Here is a 19847-nt window from a genome sequence, read left to right as displayed (position 1 = left end):
TCTGTTTAAATGTTAGTGTGTTACTGATGGTGAGAATATGCTGTGGAAGAGAGGTCCATTGCTCGGCTATGAAATGGGAGAATAGGGAGATGCCATAAGTGTTTTGGGCCTTATTCACTTTTAACAATATTTTGTCAGCAGATCTAAGGGATGTTAGGTTACTATAGAGTTGAACTAGATTTGATATTGCTGGGCAGTTGTCAGGTTTATATATGACTGTGTGGGCGGTTAGTAGCTGAGTCAGGGAGAGGAGATGAGGGAGCTCTAGCCAGTTTAGCTTAATTAATGCAGTACAGTGGTGAGCTCTATAAGACTGGTTTGTAGCGAATTTGGCAATTTTGTTATAGCAGGATTCGAGGGTATTTAGTTTAGATTTGCAAAGGTTGGTAAATATTTGTGAGCAATATAGAAGGGAAGATAATAGAGTCCAAGCAGTAGAGAGTCTGGCTTGGTCAGTGAGAAATGGTTTTGCTCTGTAGAGTGAACCCAGTTTGGCAAGCACCTTTTTTTATGATTAGAGCAAGGTGTTTATCAAACCTAAGTCCGCTATCAATTGTAACCCCAAGAAGTTTTTTATGCTCTACTGGCTCTATTTTAGTGCCATTGGAGGAGGAAATACAGATAGGAGGTAGATTCTAAGGTGTTGGGTTTTGTTGAAAGACCATAAGCTTGTTTATTTTGGGGTTAAGTATAAGTTGATGGAGAGTCAGATAATTTTATATACTGTGGAGGGCTGCTTGAGTGTTATCTTTGCGCTCTTTGATAGTGGTGGCAGAGCAGATCAGGGAAGCATCATCAGCACATTGTACAATTGAGGTTAGGTTAGCTGCAGTATGAAGGTCATTAGTAAAGATAGTGAACAGGAGTGGACCGAGGATTGAGCCTTGTGGGACCCCAACTCTCACAGGGAGGTGAGTGGAGAGCTTATTTTCCCATAGAGTGACTTGTTTTCTTTCAGACAGGTAGCTATGAAACCATTTTAGGGTTTCAGAGCTGCAGTGGTAGATGGCTAGTTTGTTTAGAAGTATTTGATGTGACACAGTGTCAAATGCTTTTGGCATGTCTAGGAAGGTAGCATATACTAGTTGATTTTTGTTTTTAAGCTGGTATACAGTGTCAGTAAAGCTGATGAGTGCTGTACTGGTACTATGCTTGGGCCGGAAGCCATGTTCTGTTTTTGGATAGTAGATTATTGGTCAGGAAATGGTCTAATATCTGTTTGTGTATACATTTTTCTAAGATTTTGGCGTGTGGGGACAGAATGGCTATGGGTCTATAGTTGGATATATCAGTTGAGTGGCCGCCTTTATGTAAGGGTTTTATAGCTCTAATATAGTTGGTTTGAACTGGTTTAAGTTGGAGAAGGGTAGTGTTTTTGTCAGGAGTCTGAGGTATGGTAGGAGCTGTACTGGGGTTGTTGCTAAGTAGGGAGGTAATTGAGTTAATAAACTGGGAGCTAAATTGAGTGGCTATGGCCTCATTTTGATTGGTCAGTGTTGGGGCTGGGGTAGTGGGTTTTCCTGGGTTGAGAAGGAGATTAATTGTTTCCTAGAATCTTTTAGAATTGTTCTGGTATTTTAGTTGTTTTGCTTGGAAGTAGTTTTTTTTTTGTCCTTTTTAATTAGTTTTTTAGTTTGATTTCTAAGTTGCTGGTTGGTAGTGAGTTTTTTTTAGTTTTACTACTCTGATAGTGAGACCAGGCTCTATCTCTTTGTTTTAGTAAATGAAGTGTGTCTTTTGATAGCCAGGGAAGTCTGTTTGAGTTTGTGCATATTTATCTTATGGGGGCTAGTTCATTAAGTATTTGAAGGAAGGAGGTATTTAAGCACTGAGCTGCACTATCAAGTGGAAGATGTTTCAATGGTATCCAATCGTATTGTAGAAGTTGAGAATTAAATAATAAAGGAGAGACATTTTTTGTTGCGAATGTAGTGAAATAAAATATTGGAGACATTATGGAAATGCTTTATAACTGTTCATAATCAGTTTCATTTTTACCCTTGGCACCTCAACAAATACAACGACTCTTGGCACACTGCTAATGATTATTAAAATCAATCTCCATTGTTGCTGCCATGTTATTATTATGTTTGCAATTAAAAATCAAGATAAGGTCACATCTTACTGACATACAACATAATGTAAAAATGCATCTTTGGAACTCTAGTTTTTATAAGGCGCCATATCTTGACAGTTTGTTTTGTGAAGAATGTTTGGATTCTTTCCAAACTATGAATCTGAGCAAAATTATAATTGCATACTGCCATGCAGTATTTAATATTAGGTCTTATTAAAGCGTTGTATATAGACGGTAGCCTGTCAGCTTACCTGAAGATATGCTATGAGAACATTTTCCCTATTACTATTCATAGGTTTGCATCAAGATACAGTCTTTTATCTGCAATGTGTTCAAGATCCTTTATCATATCATCCATATGGATACGCTTACTGACTATCATATATGGGTACCTTCAGTTATTGACAATGGAGTGGACGGTCTTTGATTTCTTAACATTAAGATCCATATTACTCCTCCAATATGCAACCCTATCCAAGTATTGAAGCAATCTAGATTGATCTACTAAATCTGTCACAACTTCCCCCACACTGGCATCATCAACAAATTTACTAAACCATATGCAGCATGTGTATGTGCATATATATATATATATATATATATATATATATATATATATATATATATATATTTATAATATGCAGCAGCTATATATTTATTATCATCACACTGTCCTGATATTTTTACACTGCACCCACCCTAATACATGCCTTCTTTACATTTACAATATTGTTTTCTACTATGTTAGTGAAATATGTTCCCAGTAACAAGTGCGTACTCTTGTTCATCCAGTGTTTCATCAATACATTTCTAGAAACTAAAATGATTTTAATTAGGTCATGCGTACCTCATGTGTTTTAATGAAAACAGTAAATGGTTATGAGGGGTGTCCTTCTGTCACAGTCTCTTTCCAAAGTCAGCTCATATGACACAGATGCACTGAACAGGCTTGATGGGAGGGTTTACAACTTATCATGGATATTCTGAAACCTTGGGGTAGTTATATGAGTTTGAGAAATGCATCTCTTGCATGGGGATCTGAATGTTTTTACACCATGTAAGAACTGTCTGCTGTCCGAAAAAGTACTGGATAGATATGCCGCTATGGAAGAGTCTTAGATGCATGGTCATAAGAAAGAGGTGACCATGTGTGTCTATAAGACTGAATGAAATTTGGTTGTAATTCATGAAGAACCTGGGAGCACAGCAAATCAATACAAATCATGTTTTGTGGTGGACGGCTGTTGGCAGGGTGACTGATTCATAAAAGTCATTCCAATGACCGTTTTCCATTTCACAGATTGAAGTATCCGGTTTTAGACATTTTGAGTACTGAAACTCTGAAAAGAACATTAGCATTTTGATTTGCTGTGCTAACTATACTGCTGAGTTTTACAGAGGTCACAGAGTGCTATACAAGGCCATATTTCCTCCAGTTTGCCATAAAGACCAGCACTGTAGTCTCAGGAATCTTTGTACCACTCCCTTATCTTCTCTGTTAGTAACACATGGTAAGGGAGGTGGACAGCTGCTGCAGTCAGGTGTGTTTTTTTCCATATGTCTCCCTTAGTCCTGCATTGCTTCAGTGAGTGTTACTGTATTATGTAAGACATATAGTACCTTACTTGCTGTATGCACATCACATGCACAGTGGTACCAGCTGCAAATTAGTATTTTGGACCTGCTGATCACAGGTTCTCTGTAGAGGATGGTATCTTCTGCCCAGCAGACTCCTGAACAGTACCGCATTTTATGTTGTCTTTGTAGCATTCATGATATGCTTAGCATTTCAGTAGCACATTGTGTTACTAGTGTTTCTAGCAATGAGTGTAGTTCTCAGTTACACAAAGCAGAGTTAGTGAATGCCAGCTTTGTAGTTTAGAATATCACCTGGGTTGTATCTTTGGGCTCTGGTCAGACAACAAGCATTATGATGCACAGAAAGGTGATAACTACTCTCAGTGCATAAGCTCTGAATGTTTCACTTACTCATGTATTACTATTATTAGTATTATTATTATTAGTATTATTATTATTAGTATTATTATTATTATTATTATTATTACTATTCACTGCCAAAGCTGGATCAGAAGAGCAAACTTTTTCACTCTACGCTTGTATCAGCTTAATCATATCACTTTATTCAACAGACAGTCAGCAGGCTGGTGATACAGGAAGCCAACTCTTCGGTTGTGTACAAGTGCTCAGCATTCAACAAAGTGGGCAGAGATGAATGGCTCATCTACTTCTATGTGACCAGTAAGTGCAAATTATTAGACATCTAGGCTCTTAGATGCACTTACCTGAAGATGTGTATTGATTTTGTACAGTTGTAAGTGCATTGATTCTGTACAGTTAATTAAGAAGTCCTGCACTGCCTTTCCATACTACTATTGCTATACCGTTTTGCTAAAGTAATCTCCTGAATGTCTTTGTAAAGAAAAGAGTTTTACATTTTCTTGACATTTTATACTTGAGATGTCAATCATAAGCATTTAGGTAATATATTGCCTTATAAAAATGTGCCAATACAGCTGACCTGATGTAAGATTGCATACCATGCCTTGCTTGAATTACAATTGTATATTTTTTATTGCAAATGTAGCCCCTCTTCTCAAAAATGCAGACTCTGCTCTCATACTGTTGTCTGATACCTTAGCTGAAGTTATCGCAGTTTCTTCTAGCCATAACATTTGTGCTTTGGTTTTGGCATAGTCCTGTTAAGAGTCCTCAGATGATACAAGTTAGATTACAAAACATCCGGTTTAAACTGTGGCTTCTGGCACTTGGGACTGAAGCTTATGCATACCAAATGGAATAATTCCATGTCCATCATGTGCAAAACCACAATGTGCACTACGTCCTTGAGGCATTTTTGGGCCTTTGACTAGCAAGTCGGCAGTTACAAATATTATTTTAATTTCTGATTTATCTTGGTTTGAAATGTGCGCAACCGACAATGGCATTAATTGTAACAACATGTAACAATGTAGCAATTTTGATATGAAATCTTACTAGACTTTTGATTAGCTTTATTTTCTGAATCTATCCAGCCATCCCAGAAGGCTTTCTTATCAAGCTATACCCTTCAGAAGAGCCCATTGAGGGTCAGAATGTCACTTTAACTTGCAATGCTGACATGTTCAAGTATGTGAATCTGCAATGGTATTATCTCAATCCTGAGAAACTTCAAGATGAAGACAATGACACTCTGACACTGGATTGTAAGAGCATATATAAATATGCAGACAATATGCGTAAACAATCCCTCTCCTATCAAGAGTCCAATAATGCAAGCCTGCTTCTCAGGTTTCCTAAAATCACATTGGAAGAAGAAGGCAATTATGTGTGTGTAGTGCAGAATAAAAGAACAGGAGAGAAACACTGCCACATAAAATACGTCTCTGTACAAGGTAAGAAAATATGCTGAAAGAAGAATAAATTATTTGGTTATATTTGTCTATTTATTTATTTATACTTATTAATTAAAGTAAAGAAGGTACAGAATGTTTCACATGGACCTTTTTTAGACTGAACTCTAGGGCACCATCTAGTTAATTCACTTCCTCAGAATCATACAGTAGGCAAAATGACTGTGGAAATCAAACATTGGACTACAAAATGAGACTTATTTTATACAATAGAGGATGCTAATGCTGATTTAAACATGTTTTGAACTGTAGTAATTTTTGCATCTGAAACTGGTGTACATGATACCTCCCATGCAAGAAAAGAAGCTACCGTTGTTGCTCTGCCTGAATTGCCATTGGTGACATAGCAGTGTTTTTTGTGGTTGATCTGTATACTGTTATTATCTGCTTTAAACTCTTGTTCCAGGCTCTCTTTTACCAAGATGCACCACAAAAAACTTGTTCTGGATTTGACTCAGAAAACAGACTTGCACCATCTGCGAAGTGTCTTTTGTTTATACTATAGTGTATACAAGGGCTGATTTAGCAGCCCTGTTTTTGCTGTGGTCATTTTTGCATCTGAAACAAGTCTACCTATTTCAGTCCTAGTACGAGCTACTGCATATGTTTCTGAGCTTGAGTTACTATTGGTTACTTAGCAGACTTTCACTGTCCTCTATGCTATTGTGACTGCTTTAAATTTGGTATGTTCCAGGGCTGTGCTGGGCTTCAACAGGCTTGCCTTGAACTCTTACTACTGGATTTGACTTGCCAAACAGTACCATACCATCTGAGAAATGCTATGCTTATCATAGAGGGTTTGTGGTGATGTGCAATACAGTACGAATGTGCATATAATAGTTGCAAGTACTTGCCTTGCTAATTGTCCTAATCATTGAAACTCTTACAAAAAACAGACATGTCCCAATAACTTTACTCCTGTGCGAGGCATCCTAGTGCTGAGTTGCGTCTAACTGTTTCTGGTTGAGTGGCAGTTTGTGGTACTGTTTGTCAGCTAGCAAAGCTCAGTTTAGCAATTTTAGTTAATGTGATTTAGTACTAGCGTTACTTGGCTTGGTTACTTTATTTTAGTGATGTCTAATTCATTGGTATGCAGATATGTTTTAGCCACAGAGATAGGAGATGGGAAATAAGTCAGAACATTTTTGCTGGTGCATTCCATATATTTTAAATTTTTCTTACACCCAGTTATATTTTGGCTACTTCATCAATTGTTAATGTTTGCATTATTTGGTTTATTATTTATTCCTCTTGTGCCTTAGTCTCTTAGTGACTTAGTCTGGATTGTGGTACACTACGCCTTCCATGTTGTTTGTGGACTGGAAGAGGAGGCACTGTGCATTTATTTCTTTATTAGTCATTTGTGTATCTTTTGCTTCTTTCTTTATTTTTATTTATTTTAAGTATTTTGTTTTTTGTCAGTCACCTTAATTTTGTCTGCCTTATATTTTATTGTAACATTGAATGCATGCTGTGCTTGAGGGTTTTAATGTTTTATCTTTCTGTGTTCCCATGTGGTCATCCTACTATTAATGATATGTTTTTCAGTCCTTACTAATCATTTGAATTGTTTATGGCTTTATGCTTCACACTTCTGTGTGCATTCCTTGAAAACTAATGTGTTTTCAATTGCTGTGGATAGAGCCATTTTCATTGCATTTGGTTTGCATTTACATTATGTAGAATTTAAATTCCCACATGCATCATTTCTGTTTTCTTTGTTATATGTTTTAAGTAGAGGCATAGTTTTTTTCATTCCTTAGAGGTTTCTTCCTTTTCTGAGTAGTTTTAACAAAATCTAAGCTTCTTTTGTGCTTATCATTTTATGGTTAAATGGCATTCGTATTGACTTAAAGACAGTTGAGCCTTTTAGTTTGTGGCAGATTTTGGTGTATCCTTTGCTCACGTAGTATTACTAGAGAGTGGTCATTTTGATTTCTCTTTTGGTGTATGAGTGAATCAAGCTGCTGAACCAAATGTAGAGGTTATTAAGTTTTTAAGTATGGCCACTTTCTGATACTGTTGTTATAAATTACGTTATTTTCTTTCTTGCCAATATGTCTATTTAGCAGAAATAAAAATGCAAGTATATGTTTTATTCATTTGTTGTCTGATTAGTAGAAAACCTATATCACCCACCTATTTAGTACGAACACTACTTTATGACTCCCCTATACTTGTAAATCTCCATGCCAACCAAACTTCCTAGTTGTAACAATGCTACAACAAAATTGCCAAGTTTTCCTGCAACTTCTCTTATAAAGCTCATCACTGCATTGCCTGGAAAACATAGCTGTCCAGAGCTACCTCATCACATCAGCTACTCAAAACTGGTTGCAGCTCATATCCTTCTACATAAACCCAACGCATGCCCCAGCAAAAAAGGTGTCCTCCAAACCTATCATCCCTAAGAATAATAAATAAAGCCTTACTATCCACTCACTAAGCTAGTACCTCAGTAGGGGGAGCCCTTTATTCCATCCACATACCCGAGCTATGGAACTCCCTACCTCTAACACTATGACTCAATAACAACCTGTCCACTTTCCAAGATCAGCTAAAAGACCACCTCTAGGACACCAGGGTATAATCTTGCTCTTCACCAGGCTGACTCCAACACAAATAGCCCTCTCCCTTACCACCACTCTCTCTCAGTTCTGTCACTCCCCAAAACAGATGAGCTTTACTAATAAACAGTGAAGACTCAATTGTAAATAAAATATTAACAGCGTATGTGTCTTGTAACTTCTGTGGTATCTCCTCTCTTAGACTAACACTTATTGACACTACTGTCTGCAACTAGCAATGTTATACCTATAACCTACTACTCTACCTCCTAAAGGATATGTAACCCTAAGTCAAACTGAATAACTTGCCTAATTTATATGTTCAATTATGCATATCCATGTTTACAGCATTTCCACTGGAAATGCTCGTATATAGTATATTCCATTTCAACATGATTTTATGATTGTAGCAGTGTGAATGCATGCTTTTATTTGCTATGTGTTTATGTAATGTGAACCAATTCAGTGTTACTGTGTATCATTTTCAAGTTCTACACTGTCAAAGATGACACTAATGTTTAATCTACCTGTGTTATTTACATTGTTTCTTGAATTATATTTTACCAATGGAGTTTTCCCACCCATTATACATGGAAAAGACGTTCTAAACGCAGTCGGATCTGTGATGAAATGAAAATAAAATAAAGAAATTGCACTCTATCCAGTTCACAACTCAAACTTATTGCAGCACTCAATACAAAGAGGCAGACAACTAATCCCATATAAGTCATATACTTTTCTTTACTCATACTGGATAAAATAAAAAAACAAAAAACAAATGAAAGAATACAGGAATATAAGGAGAAGGATCAGATGAGAAGGCAAGAAATGTGGAAAAACCATAAATATAGTTACAAGTACAGAAAACTCCTGGAACAACCTCATGTTGATCAGCATCAAATGCAATAATGGTTAAGGAGAGGTGAATTTAAACCAAAAGATGAAAGGTTAATATTGGCGTCCCAGGATAATGGACTACGTACACATTGGTTTACAAAGTTAACTGAGCATGTGAGAGAAACAGACAAAAGCAGATTCTGTTAAACAGAATGGGAAACAGTTACGCATCTTGCTGGGTGTGATACATTAATGCCAGAGGGCCTGTGTATTGAAAGGCATAGTAATGTGGCAAGATTGTTGCATTGGGGATTGTGCAAACATTACAATATTGAAGTAATTACAGAGCATTACGAAGTTTATATCACATGGGATCACCCATTGCAAACAGTTTAAAAAATAGATGTGATAAAAACAGATATAGTAGTCCATGAAAAGAAGGCAAAAGTAGCATTGATTATTGAAATTGATTCACCCATTGATTACAGTGTCTTACATTCAAGAGACACACAGTCAAAAAAATAGCAGGATTTGCAGGCAGAAATGAGGGCAATGTGAAAGGTCAACAAGACAGTTTCAATAACAGTTGGAGCAATGGGACTCATGAATAATAATTTACAGTCATATTTAGATATGCTACCTATACCTATAACTCTGAACTGCAGAAGGAGTCAGTTCTGGGAACATTACAGGTGCTATGAAAAGCACTTTGGGCTAACATCAAAGACTTAAACAATATTAATTTCATGAACTTTAATCATAGTTTGACTTAGGAATGGGGTCCATTCCCATCATGGTATTAGAAACCCCAAAGTCTTGGAGAAATTAAACTGGGTAAAGATGTATGTCATTAATTATGAAAAATATCTACCTATTAACTGTTCCAAGATCTAATGCCATTTAGTGCTTCTGCTGTAAATAATGTGTAGTTTGCTATGCATATCCCATCTGCCATTTCTATTTCAACATGCTGAACCATTGCATTGCCTCAAGTGGTATATTTTTCCCCAGATACTTTTTATTGAAACAAAAAGTAAAGAAGAGCAATAAACAAAACATGCATATAAAAACAGACAGTAAAATGCGGAACTCACACAAAAACCTACATACAATACTTACATTTAATACAGTGAAGTAATTAACAATATGAAAGTGAAACTGTTACTATTGAAAATTTCCATATAAACAGAGATGAATTTGGTATATAATAAAATTAAACTTAAAACCTGAGTATTTTGAGTTCTAACAATAACCTTGTGTTTCTACCTATTCTAACAAAAACAAAAACGGTACTTATGTATTATCACAACCACAGTCTGTCTGCATGGACTGCATTCTCTTCTCGGCAACATTCCATTCTAATTGAAATAACCTGCTGCTTATGATTTCAACATCTAGATAAATTAACCTGCTGGCGAGCGTTAGAACACGTGCTGTTATTCAACTCTTCTGCTTATGTTTTATGTTTTCAACAAGTGTGTTTTTTTTTTTTTGTTTTGTTTTACAAGATATCATTGTTAACACGTTGAAAGCATAAGCAGAAGACTTGCTTTTTTTAAAGTAATATTGCATCCACTTTATTGATTGACTGTTATGCAACCACATTTTAGTACATTTCACTATACTATACTATATTGCTTCATTTTTACTAAAAATATAGATTTTATTTTTTATTTTACAGTAAAAGGACTTATTCTTTTATGACCCTTTCAACATATAGTTTAATGTAGGAAATTGAACATGAAAGATTCTGCAGAGTAAGCATTTTGATGAATACGAGATGTTTCTCTAATATTATTATTAATTATTAAATTTGTATATATTATTGGGAGAAAGTATTGTAAAATATATGTTATTTTTTATGTTGACAGTTAGTGTGTTTCACTGTAAATGTTTTCTAAATGTTGACTTTTCATTGTACTCCTCTGACTTCCGCATGCACACACACACACACACACACACACACACACACACACACACACACACACACACACACACACACACACTTTCAGGCATCCATCTTTATTAATAACTTTAGATACATAGGTTTTCATTTTAATTTCACACAAAAATGTAAACTGTACAAGCTATAAGTGACTGATTTCTTGCTCTGTTCTGTATTATAACCATGCACTCATTCATGGCCTTCTCAGCAGCACAATATTTCATTGAGAATGGAACGTTGCTGAGAATGCAGTCCATGCAGACAAACTGTGGTTGCGATAATATGGAAGTACCACTAAAACATAATAAACAACCACTCATTGCAGGAGTCCAAACAGACAGATGATAAAATCATCAAGCAAAGGAGAGTAGTATTACTGGAATTTAATTCATCCTGAAGTCTTGGTGAGTACCTTCACAAGGTGGACCCTGTTTTTACAAAATCTGACCAAGACAAGACTGATATATAGACTATATGTTATATAGCATACACCAGGGACAGAAGTAGGTTAAAAAAAACAGCTGGGTACACAAGTCTCAGGATAAAAAAGTTCCAATCATGGTATGCGTACTGGTACCAGGACTGGAAAAAATGACAGTGTAGAACCCTTAAGACATTGAAACATTCCTACAATAGGGTTAGACCAGGCTGGGAGGGATGCCCCCCATTATAGAAGGAAGTAGTAGTCCACAAAATCTACAAAAACTGACAGACCAAAGAAATTGCCATAAAAATGACAAAGTGGACTACTGAGGATAAAAAAGAAATGATGTATTGTTACTATTATTCAAGAAACCCAGAATTTCCAGACAGAAGATATTCAAAAAGTTTAAGAGTGACATTAGAGGAAAGAAAACTACTTGCACGAGAAAAGCTGTCAGAAGCTTCAAATGCAAATTTATGTACATAATACAACAGATCCAAGAAAAACACTATATATACCAAGAAACCTTGGATCATTTGGAAAAAGGAGCAACTGATAAACTGTAAAAATATAAAGAATAAAACCTAGAGATTTCTGAAAGATACAAAAAGAAATATGGACATGGACAAGAAAGAGAGATCTGACATGGTGCAATATGTATGGAAAGGATAAACAATACAAAAAAGCAGCCCCAAAGATATTTGAAGAGAAATATAGGCAAAGTGACCCATGTATGGAATACCTGCGAAGTGAAGGATTTAGTGTAGAAAGTCTAACACAGAATATGTTACCATATGATGGAATAATGAGTCCTCAAAATAAGGAGAAATAGGAGAGTGGGAGATCTGAAGAAGAAATACACACATGGGGAAAAAAGGATTTAATGTTGTGCAATATTTATACAAAGGAGAAAGCAAAACTAATCAATACAAAAAACAGCACCAATATATCTGGAGAGAAATACAGGCAAAGGCATTCAGATATGGAAATTTTCACAAGTCATGGATTACCCGTGAAGGGAAGGTTTTAATGTAGAAAGTCCAATTCATTTAAAGTCACAGCATGTTGGAACAATGAATCCCCAAATGAAGGAGAAACAAGTGGAACAGGAAGCATGTGATGTCTTGCCATATGAAGATACTCTGGAGCCCTCAGGAGGAAACAAATACAAAAGTTCAGTTGGATTTGCACAGCAATTGAAGGAGCAGGAAACAGTGCCAACTCTAACGCAGTCAATGCCGTGAAGTGACAGGCAACGAGTTCCCATATGAAAGAGTAATGGATGATGCAGGATGCAGCTGAAGAGAATATGTCATAGGAAGATGTTCTAAAACCTTCTGTAGAATGACCACAGGAAACAGAGAATGAAGAATATGCCCTCTGTTTAGACAAAAATGATCTAAGGGAAGAGTTGCTTTATTTAATAGAGAGGGATAGACATATTAAGATCAATGAAAGAAATAGATTACAGAATGTCAATAAGACCCAGAATGTTAGAAGTCTGATAAAAATTAACACAGTAAGCAGAACAATTAACAGAAATTCATGAGATATAACAGAAGTAAGTAGGACATATTACTGTGTAGCTAAATTAATAATAGACAAAGTCTTACCAAAAATACAGGGCAATAAAGGAAAGGAAGGGAAGAAATCAAATGCAGTTATGGAAGTGTTGCATAGAGAAAGCCATAAAGCAATTATGAAAAGAAGTGTCACTGTTCGAAGAGCATAGAAGAGGGAACAGATCAACAAAAATAGACAGAATTTGGAAAAAAAGCAAAAGGAATAGAAAATCACCCAAAGAGAAGGAATAGACACATTTTGGAGAAATATCTGTGAAGAACTTGTAGAAAATAACAAAGATATGGATAGAAGTAAAAGAAAGAGTAAGAAATTCAAATGTACAGGATATGAAATGGGATGAAGTAACAGCCAGAGAAATTGAATCAAAATTAAGAAAAGCTCGTAACTGGAAACCCCCAGGCCCAAATGCAGTACATAACTTCTGGCTAAAAGTATTAACATCTTTACAGAAGATTTAGCTCTGATTAAAAACTACTTATATGCGCACCCTGAACAGACGCCAACCTGGTTAACAGGAAAAATGATACTCCTCCTTAAGAGTGAACGTGCATACTATCCTAAAAAGTATATACCAATAGCTTTCCTTTTAATGATGTAGAAACTATATACTGGAATTGATGTCCACAGCATTTATAGTCATTTAGAAGAAAACTCAGTCATGGCAATAGAATAAAAGGGTAACAAAAGAAAGTCATATAGAACAAAGGATTATTTGTCGTTAAATAAATTCTTAATGGAGAATTGTAAAAAGAAGAAGAATCTAAGTATGGAATGGATAGATTGCAAAAAAGTATTTGACAACATTACACATTCATGGATAAAGGAGCAGATATATAAGATACACTCTGCATTGATCAATTACATTACAGCAGCCTTGAAACAGTGGCAAAAGACTTTTCAGCTAAGCCATGATAAAGGACAATTTATTACCCCAGGGATAAAAACTGAAAGAGAGATATTTCAGGGTGACTCTTTTTTCACTGCTGCTCTTTTGTCCTTAATCCATTAAACTGATTACTTAGACTAGATTATGGTTACGGTTCGGCTCTCAGAAAACAACGACGTGCAAAGACTTCTCATGTTCTTTTTATGGATGATTTAAAACTGTATAGGTCATCAGATGAGGAGCTAAAGCACAACTGGAAGTGGACAAAACTTTCTCAGATGATAAAAGATTGTCATTTGGTCTAGATAAATGTGCAAAAGCAACATTTAAAATGGGAAAGCTGCAGCACCTAGAAAATATTAGCCTGGGACAGGAATGAGATATAAAGGAAACTGAGCAGGAGGGAGTGTGTAAATATTTGGAAACTGATGAAGGATCAACAATAAAACATGAACAAATTTGAACAAAACTCAGTAAGGCATATTTTAAAAGACTAAAATTAATACTAAAAACAGCCCTGACATCTAAGAATGAAGTCCAAGCTACAAACCAGTTTGCTCTTCCTGTTCTTACTTACAGTTTTGGGATGACTGACTGGCCCCAAAAGGTATTGGATCAGTTGGACAGGAAAACAAGCAAAATGCTTCATGCTTAAAAAATCATATGTAAAAATGAGTGCATACAAAGATTATATATTCCACACTCTGAAGGAGGTATAGGCCTCCTAGAAACTGATTATATGCATAGAGCCGCAGTGGTAGGAATGCATAAATATCTGCTGACCTCACCAGATCCAAACATAGTGAAAATTTTAAAACATGATGCAAACAAGTCTAAGATTACTTCCCTGCTTAGCTTAGCAGAAGCATATCGGTGTCAAGTGGGAATGAAAAATCAAACCAGAAGTAGATAAAAATCAGCAGCAAATGAGTGTGCCAAAAATGAAAGAATATAAGGAGAAGGATCAGATGAGAAGGGAAGAAATGTGGAAAATGCATAAATATAGTTGCAAGTACAGAAAACTCCTGGAACATCCTCATATCAATCAGGCTATGGCACAGGAATAGTTAAGGAGAGGTGAATTTAAACCAAAAGATGAAATATTAATATTAGCTGCCCAGGATAGTAGACTACTTACACATTGGTTTACAAAGTGCATTGAACATGTGGGAGAAACAGACAAATGCAGGTTCTATGAAACAGAACTGAAAACACATTTTGTTGCTGGCAATGATACACTAATGGCAGACAGCCTGTATACTGAAAGGTATAACAATTTGGAAAGAGTGTTGCACTGGGGACTGTGCAATCATTACAATAAAGAAGTAGCTGAGAACCATTGGAAACATGAGACAGAAAGCATTATAGATAAATAATAAAACCAACAATCAGGTCACCAGGAAGTAAATGCTCTTCAAACGAAACAGCAAAATAATTCCAACAAACACAACGCAGGAGAGCAAAACAAGGCTGTGAGTCAACTGGAACATGCACTAAACGCATGTAGCCAGTAATGTGTTGAGTCCAGACACAGCGAGCAATAATCCACAAACGTATAAACTCCAAGCACAAATCGATTTATTGAAAAAACATAAATTGGCAAGCACTTTCACCCAAAAAGAGCTTTATCGAGCCATAAACAAATAGTAAAAAAGGTGCATTCTTTTAAACCATTTTAAAAGACATCACAATGACATAATTTCCTTTTATAACTCATTAACCCATTAAAGCAGCTCAAACATAAAATAAAACATACATATGTCAATACCTCAAAATAAATTAAAACTCTTAAAATATGTGTATACGTTAGTGTGTGTGTGTGTGTGTGTGTGTGTGTATAGATATATATATATATATATATATATATATATATATATATATATATATATATATATATATATATATATATATATACACATGCAAATATACATACAAAAAATACATACAAAAAACTGTATGAATATGCACAAAACTAAAATGCATGAAAAAAGTATAAAACAAACATAAATACGTATACATATATGATGCAGAATGTAATATGTACCAACAAACAATGCAAACTCCAATACAAAAGTATAGAACACTCTATAACTTGATCTTCAGCCTTCTGTTCTTTAAAAGTGGCTTAATAGGAATTTTGTCATTCAGGCCAGGTCTTTGATCTGCTCTTAACCTAATAATCCAATCTAGCTCACATCTCTCTGTATAATTCCTGATGTCCCCTCCCCTACGGCTCGGCACATTAACCTGCAATACCTGAAAACTAAAATTATGTGTAGGTGAGGTCTCTATAACATGTTTGGAGAGTGCATTATTCATGGCTCTAATACGTATGTTATAAAGATGCTCCCTAACTCTCCCCCTAAGACGTCTGTCGGTCTTGCTGACATAAAACGCCATACATGATGTACATTTAGCTAAGTAAACTAGATGCTCAGATTGGCAATCAGCTGCTACCTTAAACTAAAAACAATGGTGTGTTACAGGGTGTAAAAACTGGGAACCAGCATTTATGTATTCACAGTAATTGCATCTATTGCATCTTTTCGTGCCCCAGTTAGGGACATCTCAGATCTGATTGACTTGAGGTGTAGGATAACACAATATTCTTTATAAATTCTTCCTGTTTTTATAAGTAAACAGAGGTCTATCTCTAACTATTTCTCTCAAATCTTGATCAACCATAAGTATACCCCAATATCTATGAAAAATGTTCCTGATGTCATTTATATCCTGTGTATAACTCAATACATGTTTAATCTTAGAATTACTTATAGCTCCCTGTGTGTCAACAACATGTTGCTCTTCTCTATCATTGTCCAAATCACTCATAAAAACCCAAGCCCTATCAGAGAAATATGGTGCAGCAACTGTAGTCCTAACTGAATTGACATGTTCAACACCTGTTTGAATCTCTTCTGCTTTATAGGATCTGTCTGTTAACCTACCCTGTAAATGCAATAGTTCATCTGCAAATCCTTGATTGGTGGGATTTAACCTAGAGGCAAGCATAACTTGCCCTCTGACAACATTCCAAAACACAAAGGCAGGGTGCATGCTATGACGATGTAATAATGAATTCCTGTGGCAAGGCTTCCTAAACACACCTGTGTTTAAGGAACCATCACCTAACTTCTCTATATAAACATCCAAAAATGGAATGCAAGTTCCAGACTCTTCCATTGTAAACCTCAGGTAAGGTGTTAAGGAATTAATATGTTCAAAGACACTTCGCAGTTCAGGCACTCTACCCTTCCATACAAGAAAATATAATCCATGAAATGGGTGTAAAAAACTACATGTTGTTGAAATAGATAAATGTTCATAGGTTCATAGGTGTGTACTAGGCTAATAGTCCTGGGGCCTTTACAAGCCTAGCCATAGGATTACACTGGCATAGTGCCACTCGACCTTAGTTCCCATTGCCTCTGTCGAGTAGAGTCACTGGTGTTATCCCCGAAGTGAATTTTCTGTTTACCATCCACCCATCAAGATTTCTCTTGAAGAGGGTCAGCGAGGTGCTCTGCTTGACATGTATGGGAAGTCTGTTCCATAGCATTGGCAGTCTCTGGATTATGAACCTGTCCCTCCAGCATGTTCTGTTAATTGTGGTAATGAGATTGAGGTCTCTGGAGCGTGTGGTGTGGAGGGATTGGGATTTCTTTAGATGTAGCATTTCTAACAGAGCTGGGTCAGACATGGCTTTGTAAGTCAAGCAGAGCTCGCCTCTAAGTAGACGATATGAGACAGAGAATAGTTTTTTGAGTCTGTCCATATAGGACAAGTGTTTAAGGCCTAGGATTTTCTTTGTGAGATACTTTTGTGGCCTCTCCAGTTGTTGTAGGTGTCTGGTGAGGTACATGTCAAATGGGGCATTGTACTCGATGATTGGCCTAATGACGGAAGAGTAGAGGGAGACAATGACCTCTTTCTTCCTGGATGCAAAATCCTTAGTAATGAGATGTGCCACATAGAAGGACTTTCTGACCACAGTGGCAATGTGGTGATCAAAAGAGAGGTTGCTGTCAACCTGTGTTCCCAGATCTCTTATAATGTCTTCTGTGTTCAGTGGACTACCATCAATGTGTCAATTCATGGGAACCATTTTTTCCCAAAGGGGATGATGACACATTTTTTGGCATTGAGCTTAAGGCCCTAGTTCTAACACCAGTCGTTGGTCACAGTGAGGCCATTCTGTAGAATATCAACATCACTTAGGAAGTTAATAATAGCTCTCAACTTGCAATCGTCTGTAGACTTTGTCAGCCAGAGTCCCTTCGTGTTGGCCTGGACTTCAGAGTACGAGATACCAAACAGGAGAAGACCCAGGACCAAACCCTGTGGGACTCCACTCGTGACTAATCAGCAGTCTGACTTGGAGTAAGCTACTTTCACACTATGGGTTCTATCTGTGAGCCAGTTTGCAACCCACCTAGTAATATAGGGGTTGATGCCAAGCTTATTGAGTTTTTCTATGATTCCTGAGTGGGGAATGGTATTGAAAGCCTTGGCCAGATCAAGGTAGGCTGTATGAACCCTCTTTCCTTCATCCACAGCTCTGGTGACTGACTCAAAGAAGTCGACCAAGTTGAGCAGGCATGATCTACCCTTCCCAAAACTAAACTGTGTGGGATCCAGGTTTGGAGATTCCCTATATCCTTGTTTACTAGGTCTATGATGATGTGTTCCATAGCTTTGCATATCAGACTCATCAGCCTAATGGGGCAATAATTCCCCGGATCTGTAGTTGCCCCTCCTTTGTGAAGAGGGATAAATATAGCAGTGCACCATTTGGCAGGGACAAAGCCTGAGGTGAGGCTGTTTTTGAACAGAGCACACAGGTGAGGTGCCAGTTTACTCTGTAGTTCATGTAGAACACAACCAGGGATATTGTCAGGTCTCACAGAAGCTGTATTCGTGGCCTTGGACAGTGCTGTTTTAACCTGTGCAGCAGTAATACTAGGTGCCTGACAATCTACTGGTATTGTGATTGGTCCTTTGGAGGGCGTACCCATTAACAGCAGTTCAAAAAATAGATGTGAAAAAAAACAGATATAATAGTTCACAAAAAGACGACAAAAGTAGCATTGATCATTAAAATTGCTACACCCGGTGAATATAGTGATTACAGTGTCTTATGTATAGAGAGACACAGTCATAAAATACCAGGATTTGCAGACAGAAACAAGAACAATGTGGAAGAAGGATACCCAGACAGTTCCAATAGTAGTAGGAGCAATGGGTTTCATGAAAAGGGAATTTACAGTCTTATTTAGATATGCTACTGGTACATGTAACTCCATATGAATTGCAGAACATGTCAATTCTGGGTACATTGTGGGTTCTGCAAGAGCACTTTTGGTTAACATCAAAAATTTAAGCAATACTAATTTCATGAACTTTAATCATACTTTGACTTAGGAATGGGATCCATTCCCATCACCAGTATTAGAAACCCCAAAGCCTTGAAGAAATTAAACTGACAGATAAGTAATTTAGAAGTACATGAGGAATCTGAATGAAGCAATGAATATACTTCCAATTTTCATTTATGCAGATAAGAATTTGTAGAATTTTTCTCCAGTAATCTGCTAGATTGGACCTACTGCTGTTAATATGTGATATTAATTTAAAGTATTTTACATTTTTATGTGCCATGTTTTAAAAGCTCTTTCAAGTCATATCTTTTAAATCTAGCCAATATATGTAACATATATCTTTATAAAAATGAAAATTATCATAATTATTAAATTAGTTGTTTTACTAATCATTGGAGATATGTAAAATGACAAACTTCCAAGAAAATCTTCTTAAAAGCCTATATTTTTAATTTTTGTTTTAATATATTTGATAATTGTTTTGTGTACAAATATTTCCAAAAATGTGTAGGATGCCAGAAGTATCAGCCTTATAGGTATTGCAGTAAGCCAAAAATGTGAAGAAATACAATGCTTTTTCATTGGAGTTGGACAAGCATTATGGGTTTTCATAAAGTGAGTATGAAACAGTTTTTAAAGGGAATATGCTTACAACTTAGGTGAAGGATTTCTCTCAAAAAATATAACTGTTAATATCTTGGTCACATGCTGACCAGAT

At 36.3% G+C, this 19847-nt stretch overlaps 1 protein-coding gene across 3 annotated transcripts in view; it reads left to right on the top strand.

The window, feature by feature from the left end:
* Positions 1-19847, top strand: part of FLT4 (fms related receptor tyrosine kinase 4) — a 1292248-nt gene that overhangs the window by 924255 nt on the left and 348146 nt on the right. For all 3 annotated transcript variants that reach the window (XM_044069598.1, XM_044069597.1, XM_044069599.1), the window contains exons 12-13: positions 4228-4336; positions 5131-5490. In XM_044069598.1, coding sequence (XP_043925533.1) covers positions 4228-4336; positions 5131-5490 — 469 coding nt within the window. The remainder of the gene's footprint in view (positions 1-4227; positions 4337-5130; positions 5491-19847) is intronic.

This window comes from Protopterus annectens, chromosome 4.part0 (genome assembly GCF_019279795.1).
Source record: "Protopterus annectens isolate FY-2018-M chromosome 4.part0, PAN1.0, whole genome shotgun sequence".
NCBI classification, from domain to species: Eukaryota; Metazoa; Chordata; order Ceratodontiformes; family Protopteridae; genus Protopterus; species Protopterus annectens.
Note: the sequence above shows the minus strand (reverse complement) of the source record. Positions and strands in the feature narration are given on the sequence as shown.